At 39.4% G+C, this 21,017-nt stretch overlaps 1 protein-coding gene across 1 annotated transcript; it reads left to right on the top strand.

The window, feature by feature from the left end:
• Positions 1–710: 710 nt before the first annotated feature.
• On the top strand, positions 711–20,809 carry LOC148354240 (E3 ubiquitin-protein ligase TRIM8-like). The gene is made up of 7 exons (XM_088351043.1): positions 711–1,070; positions 4,034–4,652; positions 17,528–17,623; positions 17,700–17,933; positions 18,117–18,148; positions 18,860–18,972; positions 19,059–20,809. The coding sequence occupies exons 2-7, from the start codon at positions 4,068–4,070 to the stop codon at positions 19,628–19,630; spliced, it is 1,632 nt and encodes a 543-aa protein (XP_088207169.1). The 5' UTR covers positions 711–1,070; positions 4,034–4,067; the 3' UTR covers positions 19,631–20,809.
• Positions 20,810–21,017: the final 208 nt, after the last annotated feature.

A 21,017-nucleotide genomic window follows, 5' to 3' on the forward strand; every position in this document is an offset into this window, starting at 1 on the left:
GGTTCATTTTCGGGTCAATTTCTATTTGTTTTTGGAGTATGTTTTTAAAACATTTTAGTACATTCTTGTCGTATTATGGTGGTTTATTGGTCAAATTTGGTCCGAGTTTTTGTCAATTTTTGTTGTTTCTTTTGGGTCCGTTTTGTGCGTTTTCTTTGTTTATTGTTGTTGTTCTCTTTTTGGGTTGTTGTTGTCGCTTTTGGTCATTTTCTGGTCAACTGTCCTTTGTTTTCATCAGTTCCTGGTCAATTGTCCTTAATTTTACTTTTGTTCTCCCTTTCGATCGTTTTTTTCATATTTTGGTAAATTCCTGGTAATTTTTTAAAACATTTCGGTCAATATTTGTTAATTTTTTTAAATCTACCTTTTTTGGTCTATTTTTTTTTATCGTTTTTTGTTTCTATTATGTCATTTTTTGGTTGTTTCAATTTTTTTTGTCACTTCCTGGTCAAGTTTTGTTTGTTTTCTGGGTCAGTTATTGTTTTACTTTTTGTATAATTTGTATTGGATTTATTGGGTCAAATGTATTTTTATGTGGACAATTTTATATGTTCCATTTTGATCGTTCCTTGTAATATTTTATTTGTTTCCTGCTCAATTCAAACAACTAATTTAAAGCCAACAGTAAGAAATCCGTGGCGATAAATGACTCATCACGATAGAAAAAAAATAGCGTCTTGATTGGCGCGTCGCCGACTCCGGATCGTCACTCCAAAGAGCCGGTTCACAAAGCCAGCTCGTTCGCAAACGACGCACCACCACCGTCTTCCTATCAACTCTGACGGGTCACATTAGCAAGACGGTCTCAAGAAGCTCCGATTACGACCTCCCAAAAAATAAAAAATGGCCCTTTCGTTTGATTTCGTCATTTAAAATTCTCCTTCGACGATAGAACGCAACAGTTAAGCGTCGTCGAAGAGCGCGACGATCGGGTTTCGTTTTTTCGCCAAGAGAACAAACAAAAGCTCGCTGCGGTTCGGTGGGCGAGCAGATCCGAAGAGCTCGGTTCGGACGACGGAAGAAGACGTGAAGGTGCGCCGGGGACGGAGGACATGGAAAGAGAATAGTTGGTACGTCGCCTTTTTTTAATAAATTTATCTGTTTTTCTCCTCAAGCGACATTTCCAGTGCCGCTTTTAAGCTGACAGGATGTGGCGTTGAAATAACAAATAGAAAAAACGTCAACGTTGCTCGGCGGTGTCATTTCGGAATGCGATACCCGCCCCCGGTTTTTCGTTTTTCTTTTCGATAAAACACATCAAACTAATACTTGTACAAAAGTGAAACTTTATGCATCCTGATTACTCTCTCTCAGACGTGGCTTTGTTGCAATTGTAATAATACATATTTAACGATAGAGCCGTTGTCCTCAACGTGGTGCCCGCGAGCCCCAGGTAAACCCTTAAGAACACCTGAGTAGCTCGCAGACTAACCCTGAAAATAGCTCTCATAGATGGGTCATTGTGATTTTTCTGTGGGGGGGTTTGTTTTCCAACCGACATGATGCCTAAATGGTTAACATAGCCTTTGGGGATGGGCAACCCAAAATGTTGAAAGAGCCATATGAACTCATCTTGTATTTTTATCCATCCATCCATTATCTGCACCGCTTATCCTCAGCAGGGTCGCGGGGGTGCTGGAGCCCATCCCAGCTATCTTCAGGCAGTGGGCAGGGGACACCTTGAACTGGTTGCCAGCTGGTCGCAGGGCACACAGGGACACACCTAACATGCATGTTTTTGGGAATGTGGAAGGAAACCCACGCAAGCACGGGGAGAACATGCAAACCTCTCATGACCTCAGAACTGTGCCGCACACGCGCTAACCACTGCGCCGTCGTGCTGCCCCTTGTGTTTTTATCTTTTTAATATTCGTAATATTCTTTGATGTATACATGTTTATAGTTTCCTAGTTTTATTATGCTGGCAGCTTTGTGGAGAGCAAAGTATGAATTTCATTGTGCAGGCAATCGTGGATCTTTACAGAAAAAAAACATTTGGAGCCACAAAAAATTAAAATATGTATATAAACTTTATAAGGACAGAGACACATATTGAAGATACACTGTACATATACATCAATATTCGTTGGAAAACATGAAATTGGTGTGTCATATTTGCCCTCCTACAGAAACCATATCATTTTTCCATTATCAAACATTTTTGGGAAAAAAAAACAGGGCGCCAGAAACACCTGTTGCTGATCTCCGGCCCATTTTAACCCTACTTCTAATATTTACAACCTGGTAACAACATATTAATGACATAAGTTGCATTTTACAAATCCATATCAAACAGGTAGCTCTTTGCCAGTACTCAGAAACAAAACGTAGTTCTCAGCCTCAAAAGGTTTGAAGCCCAGATTAACATACTGCTTTTCTGATTTATATGAAATATTTGTACTCAAGTAAAAATATTAAAATTGGATTAGCATTCAACAATAGACCCACAATGAGAAAAAAGAGCATTTGACTCTTTTAATATATATATATATATATATATATATATATATATATATATATATATATATATAAAACAATTGAGACACTATAATGAGACAAATTGTAGTTGAATTATTTAAATTAATATCTAATCTAATTTTTTTGTAAGTGTACTTGTAATGCAGGCCGATATGCAAAAAAACAATTTGCCTGGAGTTCTAAAAAAAATCATTTGCATTAGTTATATTTGAATACATACAACATCAAGGGTATGCGAGTTATGGCCTAAGGACCATTTGTGACCCAGTGATCATTTTTCAGAGGCTACAGTATTTGCGAATAAATATATTAACCAAAAAGCAACAATTTTGTTAAATAAATCAGAGTTTATATTTTATGTTGGTAAAATACTTTTCAGGCTTCTTTTTCGTAATAGCGTTTGTGAGCGCCATTTTAAAGTCGAAAGAGCTTCTTGGACAATGTTAGAAACCGTACATCAAACCTGATGTTATTGCAACTGTCCAGCAGATGGTACTAATGCACCGTCAAAGACTAGGGAACAGTCAACATTGTTAATAGAAAGACAAGCTTTTCTTGTTTTCCCCCCTTCTCCTTTTTGGTAGTTTTCATAAAAAATGCATATTTTTTAATTTGCTATAAACTAAATTAATAAACTATGTAATATTCGTAGTACTTCTTAGCACTGATATTCTTTGAATGATAAATCCCCAGCGTACAGAAATCTGTTTTAAGGTGAAATTCTTGTATTGCGGGAGATAGTAACCTATGGTAATTATCCAATGTGTTCCAAACCCTCCAGTTTCCTTGGTCAAAATATTAAAAATGTATATAAATATGGATCATTAGCAACAATATAGTATGTCGTTAGTACTATTAAGATTTAATATACATGTATATGATTATAAAATGGGCAGCACGGCGGCGCAGTGGTTAGCGCGTGTGCGGCACAGTTCTGAGGTCATGGGTTCAAATCCAGCTACCAACCTTCCTGTGCGGAGTTTGCATGTTCTCCCCGTGCTTGCGTGGGTTTCCTCCCACATTCCAAAAACATGCATGTCAGGTTAATTGGCCGGTCCGAATTGTCCCTAGGTGTGAATGAGCGAGCGAATTGTCTGTCTCTGTGTGACTGCGACTGTCTGGCAACCAGTTCAGGATGTCCCCTGCCCAATGCCCGAAGATGGCTGGGATGGGCTCCAGCAACCCCGCGACCCTACTGAGGATAAGCGGTACAGATAATGGATGGATGGATGTAAATAAAAGATTAAATATTGTTTAACTTTGGTGTGACATGACTTGAGCTGATACGGTGAAGTTAGTGGGTGGATGCAGAGGGGGTGGAGACAGCTTTTGAGTGAAACTGATTTTGAAATATCGATCCCAGGACAGTAGTATTGACCCGATCCAAGTATTTGTTTGGTACCGATAACATCAATATTTGGATTGATTACAAAGGGTGCGTAATAAAAAATGGGCCCCGAGTGATTAACACCAGACTTTGCTATTTGTTTGCTTATATTGCCTCCTTATATTTTACTACTTGTTACAAATTGTCTTTTTTTCCTGTTCTTTGCAGAACATTCTAAATACCTCATCCGCCGTTTGTAGTGATGGCTGTCGTGGACGCCAGCTGGAGGAATTGCTTCGAGGAGGAGCTCCTGTGTCCCATCTGCCTCAACGTGTTCGAAGAGCCCATTCAACTGCCGTGCAAACACAACTTCTGCAAGGGTTGCATCTCCGAGGCCTGGGCCAAGTGCGCCACCGGGACCGGCGTCCGCTGCCCCGAGTGCAACCGGGACTACGAGCAGAAGCCCTCGCTCGAAAAGAACTTCAAATTGGCAAACATCGTCAAGCGTTTCAACGTTCTGGACTCGGGGAAGACCCCGGGGGCCTTGCATTGCGTTCTGTGCAGGCGTGGCCCGCCCATGCCCGTGAGGAAGGTGTGTTTGCGTTGCAAGGAGCCCTGCTGTCAGGCGCACGTGCATACCCACTTGCAGCAACCGTGCGTACCTCCGGGTCACCTCCTGGTCGACGCCGAGGAGCTGAGCGCGTGGACGTGCCCCAGCCACGACGAATACCGGCTGCTCCATTGCCAGGAGGAGCAGGTGGCGCTCTGCCCGTTCTGCTGCATCGCCCACTGCAGCGCGCAGAGACATACCGTCTGCGATGTGGACACGCAACGTGTGCATATTCAGGTAAACCTGGACTTGAATGAGTTGACGACGATTGTGGTAGATAGGAAATTGCTGATCGGGGGATCAATGAGGAAAGTGTGCACTGCCTTCCGAAAATATTGCCCCACCTAGTTTGAAGCATGTTACCAGTTACAGTTTAAGGCAGGTTAAATTTAAGACTTTTTAATGCCTTTCTAAATCAAATTTAAGACCACAATTAAACAAAACAAAAACACAAATCTTTCTTACACACAATACAGTGTGCCTTGTACACATTACCTGGCACCACTTTTAATTATGGACAAAAACATTGGTCGGACCATTATTTATATATTTATATATTATAGCCTCTGCTCATTAAATGTACACTTTCCTATAGTCCAAAGAACCATATTTTCGCGACTGTAAGGCGCCCAAAAAAAAAAAAAAAGAATACGGTGAACATATTTTTAATGAGCTTCCATATGGATTCCTTATTGACGCATAGCCAAAACAGGGTCTTTTGATGTGACGCCTTGACTGTAAACTGTAGTTGGGACTGTGCCTTTATATATTGAACCAAGTTACTCAAAGTACCAGTGTTGTGTCGACTTTACCTTTATTAAAATTGAAATGCCACAGAAAAATTTGCATGCCTGGAACTTTATCTCTGAGCCATATGTGCTCATTAAAAGTCTTATTTGGGTTGTGAGTCATAGGTTCCTGACCTTTGTTACAAGCCATTTTTTTATTATCAGTCAGTTTGACAATTCTAGGTACTTTTAAAAGAAAATAAAATATCAACCCAATTTTAAATACTGGCAATAAAAAAAAACGCAGACCGCTAAAAATAAATTCTCTTGCCGTTGACTGGATTTTTAAACCTTAGTTCTTATTTTAAGTTTTATATAATGTTGATTTTCTAGTAAAAAATGAGCATTTTGCTCGTCTAGTTCCCCCTGCAAAATTAAAAAAAAAATTTCCTTAAATGGGCAAATTTCTGTAATTTCAAATAATTAAACCAATTGTTACTCCATTGGCAGAAAATATGCATTTAGTTGAAAAAAATCAGTTTTTTTCATGTTGTTTTTCTAGTAAAATAGAGAATGTAAACAGAAATTAAGAAACATGTTCTTATCCAGCATATTTGGTAGATCTTTTATTCTATTATAATATGCACAAAATTATATTCTAGTCTTGCTTTTTAGGTTTTTTTTTTCATTATAAATTGAGAAAAAAAAAGAATGATAAAAATCCTCCAACAGTACAACAAAATTAAGCGTAATGTTTTCATCTAGCTTGTTCTTAAAATTATCTATTTTTTTAACTAGTTATGTCTTTCACAAAAATACTAAGCATCTTTCAAAACAAAAATCTACCATCTCTTAAAGAAATCAGTTTGGCAATTGTAAGATTGTTTTTTCTTGTTCTATTCCAGAAACAAACATTTTAAAACAAAAAAATATACTTCAAAATTGACATTTTCTACCATTGGGGGCAAACTGTTATTGCATCATGTAAATAAATATACAAAACAATTTAAAAAAACAATTGCACAAATTGCTAGAAAATATTGCCTGTTTTGGTTAACATTTTCTACCGGGATTAAAAATAAATACTTAAATGAGCAAAAAGTTCTATAACCTGCTAGAATGTGTTTTGCTTATTATTTTTAAATTATTTTAAATATAACATTTTAGATTCTAGTCAAAATAATATAATGAAATAAGGGAAATGGTGCTTAAAAGAGGAAAATTTCCCAATGGAGTAAGAATAGAAAGACCTTTTAGCAGTGCATCTGCAGAGCTTACTTTTGTGAGAGGGGAAAAAAGAAATCACCTGAGTGAGAAATAAAACTTGAAAGCCGGAATGTACAGAATGAACATGTTGGATTTACCCACTGCAGTATTATAGGGTGTGTTCCAAGACCGCTTTGCAGCCTCTGGAAATCTCAAATGTGAAGAATACCTACCAAAACTTAACAGCAATAGTTCAAAAGAAATACCGGAGTAGTATATAAATACGACTTAACACTCTGTGACTCCCCCCTGCAAAAAAAAATACATTTTTAGCACTGAGTTATTATTAAGACAAAAGATGTCTGTTCATGGCTTTGCACAGCTGCTCAGCACTCATGAATGTGCACACACCCACCGGCAGTTATCCTCTCACAGCTGTACGGCAAAACTGTAAACTGATCTGTCCACAATTTGTTTCTCCCTGCATTCACATTGTCCACCTCATATGGGAACTTGATGTTTGGATTTTTAAAAACATTTTTTAACTTGGATCAAGTTCTCAAGTAGCAGGAGTGTATGTACATGTAAAGTCCACCGAGAGGAAGGTGTAAAAAGGGGTTCGGCAACCTTTTTGAAACTGAGAGCTACTTTTTTTGGTTACTAGTTTGCGCAAAGGGCTACAAGTTTGAGGAGTTCTAAAAGTAACACCTAAACAAAGGGAGAGCTGCCACATTTTTATCATTCGTTCTAACATCCTCACCCAAATTAATAGAACAGCCGGTAAGAATGGATTGTGGCCACTCAGGTGCTGTTCAATTAAGGCGGAAAGAACTGTATAAATAAACACACGCCACGCAATAGTTGACTGCAGCTAATGGATAACAGCCAAAACAGTGTATATCTCACTATAGGCAGGCTACAATGCCACGCTTTAGCAGCCCCAACCGAAAAAAACTTGCACTGTGGTAGCCCAAGCTCCTGACAAAAGTCGACTAGGAATAATGGATCATGGTCAAATCAGTGCAGTTCATTTTAGGCAGGCTACAATGACACACTTCAGCAGCCAAAACGCCCCATAACATTTGCACTGTGGCAGCCCCACTTCTTAGCAAAAGTTGACTGGGAATAACGGATCACGGCCAAATCAGTGTGGTTCATTTTAGGTGGACCACAACGTCATATTGCAGCAGCCCGACAACCACCCCCGAAAAAAAAAAAGTCCCGTGCCGGCCCTTCCTCTCAGGAATAGTCGAGAATGAATGATCATGGCTAAACCCATGAATTTTATTTTAGATCGGCCACAATGGCATGCCTCTATAAATATGCCTTCTGACAGTGCCCGCTCGCAGCAATATGGGATTGCAGATAATAGATCGTGGCTGCGCTAGAGAACTTGAGTTTGGACTTAAATAATGTCAAAAAAGTTGCAAGGCCCGACAAAAGTGCACTCTGCCAGTTTCCACTCTCGGCTAATTGTGCTTGGGGACAATGGATTACGGCCACACGAGTGCAGTTTCATTTTTCGTAGACAGAACAAAAAAAACAGCGGCCAGGCCTGGACAAAATTCCAATCTGCCTTTACTCGCTCGCAGCATTATGTGATCAAGGATAATTCACTACGGAGTATATTTCCACCTGCAATGCACTGAGGCCGCGAAGTAGCATAGATTAAAGTACTAAGTTGTTACTACGTTATAAGAAGTTTTTGTTAGCAGGGATAATATAGGTTCATTACACCACTAAAACGTTGTATCAGGAATCCACATATATAATTTTAAAGGCTAATTTTCAAATACATTGGGAAAAATTAGTCATGTATTAAAAGACAATGATCACGTCAATGATTCCTCATGTCGGCTAGAAATCAAATTTCCTAGAAAATCACAATGGTGAGCTTTATTAAGAACCTGTCCGTGGGCTACTCAGGTATTCACCACGTTGGTGATCTCTGGTATAAAACCTAAGATCAGCGGAAAAAAGATCCTACGGTTCCTACGGAGAAAAACATTAAAATTCCCTCAGCAGCGGTCTCGTTGCTTTTGGTATAAACAAAGATGGAAATACCGACTTTCATCCGGTTGGTTATCTTTGAGTCAGTGGCTCTCGAAGGAGACTTAAGAGAGGAAAGGCCGAGTAATAAAAGACTGATGTCATCCCTGGGACTGATGAGGGAGGAGAGCTCCCACGCAAACCTCACCTTGCTTTTCTCAGCAGGAAACGGATCTCGCCCCCACCGCCGCTATCTTGATTATTCGCCAAAAACGAATTGGTGTGTTGGTTGACATCAGCTGTCTAGATGGTGAAAGAGACTGTTCACTGTGCGTTTTGCTTCAAGGCCGATGCTTAAATAGCACGGCGGGGAAAGTGGCAATCGTGGAATTTAATCTTGATAAAGGTGGGCTTTTCCCCCTTATCGACCAAGTGGCTCTTGTCCACGGTTGCAGGCACTAGACAAAAGGGAAAAACCGCAAATAGCTGTTCCCATTTAGTGTTGCCAACTTTTCACGAAAGCAGCTCTGTTACCTCTATTATACAGGGTTCATACTGCTTTTTCATAACCAAATTCAAGCACTTCCAGAGCCAATTTTCTAATTTCTCCAGTACCCAGGATCATGGTCTCTTCCCCTGTGCTCTTGGTTGCAATGCGTAAGGGGCAATGACGCTTCCCACACCATACAAACTAATAACAGCTGCCGTTTCTATACTCTGCGTAGATTCTTTCCCCTCGTTTTAGCCTTTGTACTTTCCGTTTTATAGCTAAGGTTCATTTAAACCAGGGATGTCAAACTCAATTGCACAAGGGGCCAAAATTCAAAACACACTTAAGGTCGCAGGCCAACCAGGATAAACATTTATTGAACACACTTAAACTGAATGTTTTTGGAACATAAATATGAATAAAAACAGACAAGAATATTAAATTTAAACCTTAAATTACAGTATTTATTATTTTGCTCTAAATAAAAATATCTTGTTAAACTATACAACTTAGAACTTAACTTAAACAACTTAACATTAAAATAACATTCAAATTCCTTTGCTCCTATGTCAATGTATATATTAACTTAATTATTACTCAAGATCGGTCAAACTCATTTTGACCCTTTTTATTCATACATATTGGTTTCAAAACCAGATGCAAGCAGTTATTTTGTAAAAATGTCACAACATTCTGCAAACAGGGAGCCTGATGCGCTTACCTTTGGCGCAGACGGAGTAGGGCGAGAGATGGGAGGGAGTGCTTGCACTTTTTGCATAGCTCCACCCATCCCTGCCACTCACCCAATCAAATAACTTTAAATTCTCTTCCGGTGTTTTGGCGTATTTACAATTTGTTCCGTGGATTCATCAGAAAGTATCTGAACACTAAACACAGATTATATAGTGAGCTTTTATATAAAGGATTCTTTAGCGTTGTACAGCCAAAATGAGTTTTTTTTTTGTGTGACACCTTGACTGTAAATCGTAGTGAAAACTGCGAAGTACCATTTAGTAATTTAGTGTTGGTTTGGCTTTGCGTGTTGGTTTGGCTTTGCGTGGATTAATAGTTCAAGTTGTGAACGAGATGGAGAAAAAATTTGCATGCAATTACATTAGTCTCTATGCCATAGGTACTCATAGAAAGAGCCATATATGGCCCAATCAAATAACCCGAACCCTGGTATATACGTCATATATGAAGGAATAAGTACAGTGACTAAAACGTCAGAATATGATGTCTAGGGATGAGACGGCGTTGCTCATATTAACGGGCCATTAATAACAATAATGTAAAATGGTCTTGCGGGCCGGATATGATTACACGGCGGGCCGGACGTGGCCCGCGGGCCGGGAGTTTGACACATGTGATTTAAACGGCAGCCTCCCTGCATCTTTGCCTTACCCACCTGTCCTCTTTGGACGCAACACGTAGGGGACAGTGACCCTTTACATGATACCGCTATACACGCCAGCTGCTGTAAGTCACGGGGAAGGAAGAAATGCAATGGTAAAGGTTGAAGTGTCCTTCAACATGATATTAAATCATTTTCTATTCTGTTTGTAAACAATGCCCAACTGAATATAGAAAGCCTCAATGGTTTTCATTCCCGCTGCGCCTATTTTTATCTTACTTTTAGAAAAAAAAATGTTCTGGGTCGAACACACCATTAGGGAGAAATGGTGGGTGGTGGGAGTGCTGGTGATTGACATTGGGCTCGTCCCAGTTTTTTTTGTATGTATTTGTTATGGTAGAAAAGAAAGTAGAACTTTAAGTACAAACGCCAACCCGAAGCCCAAAAAGAATAAAAATAAATTAAAAAATTAGTTTATTGGAGCGTGTTTAAGAATGGCAAATTCTTGCACGCGCATCATAAATGAGGTGAGAGGCTGCAATGATGTCACAAGCCAGTAGATGGCAGCAGAGGGGAAAAGTTACACATTCCGTTTAAGTCTTTTAAAGTAAAGGAATAGTAAATTGCCAATAAATAAATGGATGCAATATTAACTATTTTTTCTGAGATTATTTTTTTTTTTCGCAGGAAAAGGGAATTGTATTTACTTCTAGTATCAGTATGTGGATTCTGTATAGAGCATTTTACTCATTTCAAGCATAATTCATAAACTACATTTAATATATAGTCAAATTATAGACTGATCTAGAAATCAATTACTCCTGCAAAAAACCTGAACAAACCATCCATCCATCCACTATCTGCACCGCTTATCCTCAGTAGGGTTGCAGGGGGCTGGGGCCCATCCCAGCTATCTTCGGGCAGTGGGCACGGGACACCCTGATCTGATTGCCAGCCAGTCACAGGGAACACAGAGACAGACAACTCACTTGCTCATTCACACCTAGGGACAATTTGGATCGGCCAATTAACCTGAAATGCATGTTTTTGGGATGTGGGAGGAAACCGGAGGAAGGGGGAAACACGGGGAGAACATGCAAACTCCACACAGGAAGATTCGAGCTCATGACCTCAGAACTGTACCGCGCACGCGCTAAACACTGCGCTGCCGTGCTGCCCCCTTAATAAACCATTGAGGACCAATTTAGACAATAAACAAAATTTTCGGTATTTATTTTAATTTTCATGACGGGGACAAAATATTATAGTTTACGCAAAATAAAATGGCTTGGGATGTCAAATAAATTAGTATTCGCTATCAAATTTCTTGTACAAATATCGATAGAATATTTTGTTTGTTTGTTTGTACATGATTCAATTGTTTGTTTGTTTGTACATGATTCAAATTGAATCTTTTCTTCCGGCGCCGTCACGAATGGCAGCCACTCCAGCAGCTCCCGTGTTATTTTCGATTGTTCTCGATTGTTCTCAGCTCAGGGATGCTGCTGGAAATGTGAATTTCCCTTCGGGGATGAAAAAAGTATCTATCTATCTATCTATCTATCTAGAAATACCTGGAATCACCAACAAGTATTTGTTTGAAAACTTGTAAAAATACCTCTACAATACCTTACTTGATAAAAACAAAAACAGCCTTGTTATATATGTCAAAAATTAAGTTTTTATCCAATTATTAAAAGTCGTAAGAACAGTGAGGTTAGCCAGAACTATTGTTGCTAATTATTAGCTTGTCCAAAACATTTTGCATGATATGTTAGCATTAAGCTAAGTTGTACATTTTAGTCCGACACAGGGCAATAAGTCAGATAATTCTTCATTATACCATTAGACAACTTGTGAAATAGAGGGTTGAAATTTATTAGTTACATTCAGGGATCAGAATGGAGATTTTCATTTTCAGTTGAAATAGCCAGCGTCCAGGAATAAACCAGGGCGGATACCCCCCCACCCCCCACCCCCCCAAAAAAAACCTGGGTTTTAGGCAATTTACTTGTCCAAAACCATGCTTATATTTATCATTTAAGTAACATTTTTAGAAGATTAAAATAATTTGCCCACATAACTGATTTTTTTGTAAATACTGCAAGATAAGTTCAATTGCAGTTCAGTCCCTGCAGCTTGTGCGACAATGCGGCCAATTTTTCTAACGGCCGCCAGGGTGCGCCAGAGCAATAAAGGAAAGAGTGAGACAGTCGGATTTTGAATTTGTTTACTACGCAAGAGAAAAAGTGAAAAAGTCGGAATGCCTTTGGGGTTCAAAAACAGCGGAAATCCGCGGATCCGCGGAAAATTCTGATCCCTGTACATTTGAATGACGTGACGTTGGTAACAGTATCCAACCGCAACTAGCTATTTTTGGCATTTCAGCAAGTCAGTCCGGTTTTCTTTATTTGCACCAGATACATACAAGAGTAAAAAAAATATGTTTTCAGGTGAATTAGTCCAAATGGTTGCACCTTAGAGCTTTTAATAATCACAATATTTTACAAATACCATCCAACTTGTAATTATACTCTCCTTGATGTCCTTGCAGTGTGTGAAACTCATGCGGAAAAGTTACAGCACAAGCCATAAAGTTGCCTGCCCCATTTTTCACAACTTGAAACACAATGAGACGACTCATCGCCAAAACCCGTTGTTGCAAAGTATTAAGGATTGATAATCAGAATATATAACAGAACAACACTTTAAAATTAAGTTTATTATGAATCTACTCATCACATTCATTGCATGTATATGACATCGCTATGTACCTAGTTACTCATCTTCATTCATGCAATGTTTGCATTGCGTCGTCTGCTACGAGCCACGTGAACTCCTCTTTCCCCGATGCTTTTAATGAACGTTTATATTTTGTAGCGTCATCAGTTTTGTTAGCTTCTTTTGAATCTTCTGGGGCGGAGGTTTTGGCTTGATTCCTGATAAGGATATGTCAGTGTGCAGTTTCCTCATGCTTAAGATAAGCAGGACATTGTGGTTCAGCCTTAAAGCATATTTATTCCTCAACAGCAAGCAAAACAAGAACACGGCTCCATTTAATACAACCTAGCAATCAACAATAGCAAAACGAAAAATGGTGCGTGCGTAATGACGTCACACAATGGAAAACGTCTTACCGCAATACCACGAGTAAGAGCGCTATTGAATTGACAAATCTTAACAATTTCTAACCACTTATCCATTTTCTTGTGTTCTCTGTGCGCCTACTTTGGAAAATGATATGCAAATGCACAACCTTATAACGCTCGGAAAAGTCCGGAAGCATGAAGTTATTCGATGCAGGCTTATGATTGGCTGCCGAGTATGCAGATTGCCAATCGAAATTTCCAAAACGAACGAAGATTTCGAAATCGGGATAAAACGTTTTATTTGTGTTGTGTTTTTCTTGTAAAATTGTCGGGCACCCTAGCAGAGATGTTTTGTAAGTTGTCTGCCCGACGTAAAAGATACACAACCTCTCACTTGGCAATTACTACCACCTACTGGACAGGAGGAGTACTACATCTTAAATCGTATGTCATTCAACTAATTTTAATAATTTATCGAGAACTGCGTAGTAAACATCCAAACAAGGAACTTGCAGCATTTGGAAATTTGAGTCAATGGTCCAGGAGTTCTTGAGCTGCACTGTTGATTGGGTTATGTGGTGGATATGGGGCTTTTCTCGTTTCTCACATTTAAATTCCAGTGGAGGAAGCTCGGAGAGGAGGAGCGGAGAGCTTCTTCTCCCCCACATGCACATTCAATATAATCCAGCTGGCTTTGTTACACTCTTATGTGGGGTGTGCAAGTGGCTTTTCTATGCACTAGCAATCTCATTAAAGAGTGTCATCAATCAGCGCCGGACTGTACATTGATTTCCACGTGCAGCGCTAAAGAAAGAAAGATTCTCTTGTGGTTCAAAGAGCCCTGTGGGAAGCTCTGTATGTTGCACACGGGAAGTTCCCAACAGTGGACACCCGAGGTCAGGTGGATTGACGCACTTGTCAACAGTTCTCAGCACAATGTTTGCTGTTGTGCCTGCCAGCAGTTACTTCCTCTTTCAACTCAAGATTTTGCAGGCAGGAGCTGATTTATACAACTTTCTTCTTGTACTGGGCAAAGTTGGAGGGATTAATGTGAAATTATACATGGGCAATTACTCATACAATAAATATTTGTGTCAATACAAGCATTTGTTTTAGGGAGTACCAGTGTTCATTTTACCTCTGAAAAGTGATGGGTCCCGGGGACTCGCATGCTCAAAAATCTATGGGTCCCAACAGAGATCTATGGGTCCCCAAAATTTTGTGTTATCGAGGTTGAAATCGTATAGCGGTGACAAATATATAATAAAAATCTACGTATTTCAGTTTTAATCATCAAATTATTAATTCATTTTCTGCATCAAATTATTGTTGGTAATATACCGATTAAAGGGATGACCACAAACCTGTCCTTTTTTATTTTCTCCTTTTATACTTCCTTTTTTTTTTTTAACTTCTTTATACAACGTAATTCGTAATATCAATCATCAAAGCAAGTGAGCCGTTTGAGAGCCGGCTCTTTTTAATGAGTTGGGCCAAAAAAGCCGGTTCTCTAAAAAAAAGAGAGACTTCCTTTCACTACACAACGAGATCTCGTTGTCAGAGATCGGCGTGCAGACGAAAACTTGAACCGCGAGACCAAAACAACAATGGCGGATCTGCCTGAAGAAAAGTTTGGAGTGCAGTAAATCTTTGTTAAAAAAAAGTAATCGGGTAATAATGACAATTTGGTGGCAAAAAGGTTGCGTCCCTGGGACGCACGTTGATTTGAGACTATGCGTCCCCAGCAAAAATGATGCGTCTAGGACGCGGGCAAACGAGAACACTGGAGTACCATGACACGCATGTTTTGTCAAATCCATCGGCGCTAACGGTACCAACTGCCCTTCAGTGGCCATTCAACAATCAAGAACCTGGAATTAAAAGGAATGGTAGATTGCCCTTAACGTACTGCCGTCAGATTGTTGATTAGGTTACGTCTTCACGATGTCACAACTCACTGAAATGTCATGCCACATATAATTGGAAAGCTCAAACTCTTGGGATTCAAGCTATTATGACTGTTTTAAAATATACTCTTTAGAGAAACATCGCAATCAGGCTAAAACAAGATACCCGGACACTATAAAGCCGGTATAACTCACCCATAAGTGCTGTAATATTCCACTCATGACACAATTCTCCGCAAACATTGTCTGGTTACAATCACGAGAGTCGAGTGAATCAAACAGTGTCAAATATTTACCCCAAAACACAGGATAATGCAGACAGAAAATGAAAATCTAAGAGCATACCTGCATCACTTGACAATCTGTTCGTTTCGTTCAAAAACTCTCCTTTAAAATTAAACTGATCAGATAAATTCCAATATGAGCGTTGGCCTCTGACTTCTTGATTGACACCACTCTCGGCCAATTGCAAGCTTTGTTTCACGGTCCTTAGCCTGTGACAGCCTATGAGGGCTTGAAATTGAAAAGAAAAACATCTAGCAAATCGTGACTGATTCAAAGATTGATTGAGACATTAGTTTGCCAATAAAATTCCCGATGTTATTTTATGCAATTTTAAGTGCTGTATTGAAATTGGAACTAAAAATAAGCGTGCATAAATGCAACCCGGGATTCATTTTCATGCGGGACTATCACGCACAAAGTGCACGATCAATGATTGACTTCTGGAAAGTCAAACATTTACAACTCTTTCACAATGTTTAAAAAAATGGCCAAGGTAAAATACACAGTTGCAATGTTTATAGCTCTGTAAACTGCTAGTCTCCAATTGGCCATTTTAGAAAACGCTTTGAAATATCTTTAGAGAAACGTCAAATTTGAATTTAGATTATTCAATGGTCGTAACACCGTCAGTGATTTAATCAGCTTGGGACAAAACTTCAAAGTGTTACCGTTCAAGACACCAAAACCATCCTCATTCCCTAAACGGTTCAAGACTAGCATTCATTTTTTTTTTGTGTAAGTCTTGGATTGGGATTTTAGGCGACTATTACAGGAACATTAAGGGGTTAAATAATTTCAACATTGCAACATTTCATGAAGTAATTGTATTGTACTAGTGTACTACTCAAAATCTGATAATTTATATTGGTTTTAAAAAGTTGGCATCAAAACTCCCTATTCACATTTTTTGCATGTGTTTGTGTTGCACTCATTGGTTTCACTGCACCCAAAACTAGCGTGATCTTCTGCACAAAAAAAACTATCATCAAAAAAAAAAAAAAAAATCTGTCGTTTTCACTCATGCCAAAAACTGACAGCGCCGTTTTTATTTTCAACTCCATTCTCCAATGTAGTCTGTCTGAATGAAAACCTAGCGCCGTCCTCGTCTAAACTGGAAAGCAGGGTAGTCTTTTCATGGACCAAAAGATAACATCTGCATCTATGCATTTGCATTTAAATCTAGCATTGGCTCCTTCTCCTCTATAAACTAGCGTCATTGCCTTCAACCAAAAATCAGTGTTGTTTTCCTTCTGAAAACTGGCGTCTCATTTTCCCCCCCGTCCAATATCTAGCATTAACAACTTATAAACTATAAACTAGAGTCGTCGTCTTTTAAATGGAATACTGTAATATTCCGTTATCCAAAAACATAGTTTTTTGTTATGCACCCAAGTGTGGCATTGCTGGTCTCCTACGTCAAAAACTAACGTTATCTGAAGCCGAAACCTAGCATTGTCTTATTTTGCAATCAAAGCTAATGTTGTATTCAGATATACCGTCTTCCTTTATCCTGAAAACCAGGGTCCTATTATCATGCCCCAAAAGAAAGCATCAGCTATTCTGAGCCCTAAACTAGGAGTGTCTTTTAATTGGAGAACTAATGTATAATGTGCCCCGCGACCTTATCTAGGGTAAGCAGTGCAAAAATCTTTTTTTTAAAATTGATGAATTATATTGAAATTAAGAGATTGCTACATGCTTTCTCTTTAAAATGAAACAAAAAGACAGGATACTTTATGTTGATAATATGTGTATCATTTGCCCTCATGTAGGTTAATAGTCTGTAATAATAGTTTGCAATAGTCTTTAATCTGTGCAGCCCTTTGAGACTCTTTGTGATTAAGGGCTATACAAATAAACATGACTTGACTTGACTTGACTTAATGTCATAAATCACTAAGCAAAAACAGGCTTTGTCCATTTAAGCTACAAAAGCAAGGATACTGCTTTGCACCAAAGGCTAGCATAGCCGTGAGCTTCCTTGAAAACGGGTTCTTTTGTCTTATTTGGTTTGCGGTTTGTCGGATTAAGAGACTCTTCTCTATTCCTTGATTATCTCTACAGGCTGCGCTAATGAGGCAACAAGACCGCTTGGAAGGTCGTGTGCAGAACATAGACGAGCATGTCGCCAAGCTGGAATCCGACAAGATGCTAATGAAGGTACACTACAAAAAATGTCAACACCATGCCGTGTAAACTGACTTGCATGAATCCACAATTCCCCAACTCTTCCTAGGATGCAGTTTTAGACCTAAAGGACCGCATCAGGGATCAGTACCAGAGGATGCATAGCTTGCTGGAGGCAAAACAGTGCGAAAGCATGCAGATGCTAGTTAGAGCGTACAGCTCGTACAGGAGGAAGAACTCCCAGCAGGTTTTGCAGCTGGACGAGAGGCGGCAACAAGCTGAGAAACTCCTGAGCTCGGTGCGAGCTTTTTTCCAACGAGCGGACAGCATCAACGTCATGAAGGTTCTTCTCACTTCTTTTGTTCCATAAAAAACTTCAAACAAGACAGATCTATGATGTTTGTGTTTACTATGTGAAGTACAAGTTTGTATTATTCAGGTATTTAGGAATACTGTTGCTAAGGTGACTTAATCTTGTCAATATACATTTTTATTCCTAATGACATTTTTTACTATTCCTTTCCAGAACACAAAACCTTACCAACTATTAATTGACAGGTAAGCGTTCCAATTCTCCCACAATCGATACTTCTTCATACCCCGGGAGTATGACGTTTTCACGTTATAATGTGGCATTCTTCCTACCATTGTAAATGAAGAAAATATTTTGCATGCCTACCTCATGTGTGACCACTTCTCAAAGTTTAATTTCATGCTGGTTTTTTTGAGTTATTCCCTGCCTTCATGTAGCTTTTAGATCAGGGGATGGTGTCATTGTAGTCCGTACAGCCCTTTGAGATTTCTTGTAATGAAGGGCTGTACAAGAAAGCATGACTACATCCATGCAAAATTTGCGGTATTTGTGCGCATGACTGAGTCGCGCCTTGTAATCTCAGAAATACCTGTCTGCTATTGGTCGACGTTATATAAGGTTCTTGTCTGCCATTGGTTCTAATATGCCAATATGCCAGTGGCTGAACTCCCTCCCACAATGCTTCCTCTTTTGAAACTTGTTGTAAAAAAACAAAATAAAACAAAAACAATCCAACTTTAATTTGATCAGACATGGGCCCCTAGATTTGTGATGCTAAATTAAGAAGCAAGACAACAATGGAAACAAAGCTTGAGATAGTAAAAAAATACAAAGAACACATGTATGGTTTCCATTTCCCATTGATGTCCACTCCTCATTTTAATGTGAAATCTCAAAAGGTCTATTGAATTAGTTTTGAGTGTTTCAATTGAAATGATCCATTTATCCTTTTTCAGGTCCAATTTGCAACTGAGCAATTCTATCCCTCCACTCTCAGTGGGTCAAATCAGTGCTCAGTTTTTCTCAGGCCTGACAACACAGGAGAAAAACATGCGCAAAATCCTGGAAGGTAGGCTCAATAACAAACTGGGTACTGAGCATAAATTGAGTTGAGATTGAGAGGCGTTGGTAACAAGTGCATTTAAATTTTCTCAGAACCCATCAACGAGTCTTCAATCCTCGAGCTGGTCCAGACGCATTTAAACTCTGCCGGCTCTTGCTCAGGATCAAATAAGAGGAAATATGGAATGGCCTTCCTGGATTCTAGCGCGGAAAACTCAGCTTCCCAGCATCCTTCGCCTTTGCTCTACCCCAACAAAATGCCTCTTCTGACTGAAGCGAACCAGCGCGACTCAAACGTGTTCTCTGACGGACTGGGCCAGAACCCTTCGCCTGGTCCAGGCCACAGTCGCTTCTTGGACAACCCGGATCACCAACGACCGGGAGTGGTTTTCCCACCGCACCTCCGCGGTAGCACAACACAACAGGCCATGTACGAAGGGCGAAAAGTCCTGATGTGTGCCAGGGCCTCGGCCGCACGAGCCCTATACCCAACGCATGACTCTTTCGCCCCGATCAGTTCCCAGGAGTTCAGCCACGTGCCTGGCAACCAACCCTTGCAGCATTTACCCATGAGGGGACTGATGGAAGCCTCACAAACGTCCAGACGCTCGGACTATTTTGGCCTATATGGTCAGTCTTCCACCAAGCATTACGGAACCAAGTAATGAAATCAAAACTGTATACAGTGGTACCTCTTCATACGAGCTTAATTCGTTCCAGGGACCATGTTCGTAGCTTAAATTGCTTGTGTACCGAGTGAATTCTGACGATATAAAATCATTGCAACTAAATGGCTCATTCCGGACCTCTCAAAAGCATCAAAGTGAACTATAAAAAGCTACGAAACCTCTTCCAAATACCAATATCTATGGCATCGCGGTTCAAAAAATCCTACACAGAAGCACATGTGCGCACGACTGATTCACATCGCCCTAATCGTGTACAACACAAGCTATTTTTCAATAAACTCGAATCAGCAATTAAAATGTATCACTATTCATAATAAGAGAATTCAAGGAAGAATGATAGTGATCACATACTTTAACAAGTATTTCCCCTATTTTGCACGTGATTTAAACAGTGTGAACACCATCAAACAACTTTTATGGTTTTTTTTTTATAGACTGATCTAATCTTTTCCATTTTTCCTTGAATTCGGATTATCTGTTAACTGGTAGCAGATGACAACGCCATCATAGTGTTAAGGTTGTTGCGGCATTCTACATAGTCTGGCTTGTTGTAGGTAAACAGGTGCCATGTTGTGTTAGTAAGGTTTATTATTGTTTAACATGGAATTTGCAGGTATGAGATTGAGAGAATGTTGATCAATAAGCACTTACGGTTCACAGAAAATGAAAATTATTGTAACGGTAAATGAACGTACAAGTTTTTATTTCAGCCTGTGGTGTTTTGCATGTGCAGACTGGACAAGCTCATGCTGGCGGTTAGCAATCGTGAGCGATTTCGAGTGGTAGCTTCTGGGACTGCTAATAAACCGGATTTTTCTTCTTAGAGAGGTTGTGTAGATATTTGTCAAAAACAAACAAAACACCGTATACTGAAATTCTCGTGTTTAGAGGTGCTTGTATAAAGAGTTACCACTGTAATCAACACACGCTACAGTTTTCTTTTATTACCGTACATTAGCCTCAAACATTAGGTATTTATGCAAAAACCGAATGATATCCAATAAAAGAGCTGCTTAAACAATGATGATAATGCACACTACTAAATAATGCAATGTATCTGTTATAGTGGTTTACAGTTGTGTAAAACTGCAATGCATTACAAAGAGTGCTGTTTTAAAAAAATATGCAAAACATTAATAAACATATTGCTTGGTGGAGGATTGTTTTTTCTGTACTAGACAATTCAGTTCCTGTCCACTTCTTGGCACATTTCACTTCTGGTTGATTTATTTGTAACGCACTTGATCAGAGTCTTAAAGCTTTACACAGGCACACAACTTGTATGGTAGCTATAACGCCTACATCAATCCTACATACTTACAAGAGGGAAAACAAAAAACATTAAGAAAAAAAAACACCCAGC

This window comes from Urocampus carinirostris, chromosome 13, assembly GCF_059441175.1.
Source record: "Urocampus carinirostris isolate Australia breed hairy pipefish chromosome 13, RoL_Ucar_1.0, whole genome shotgun sequence".
Lineage (NCBI taxonomy): Eukaryota > Metazoa > Chordata > Actinopteri > Syngnathiformes > Syngnathidae > Urocampus > Urocampus carinirostris.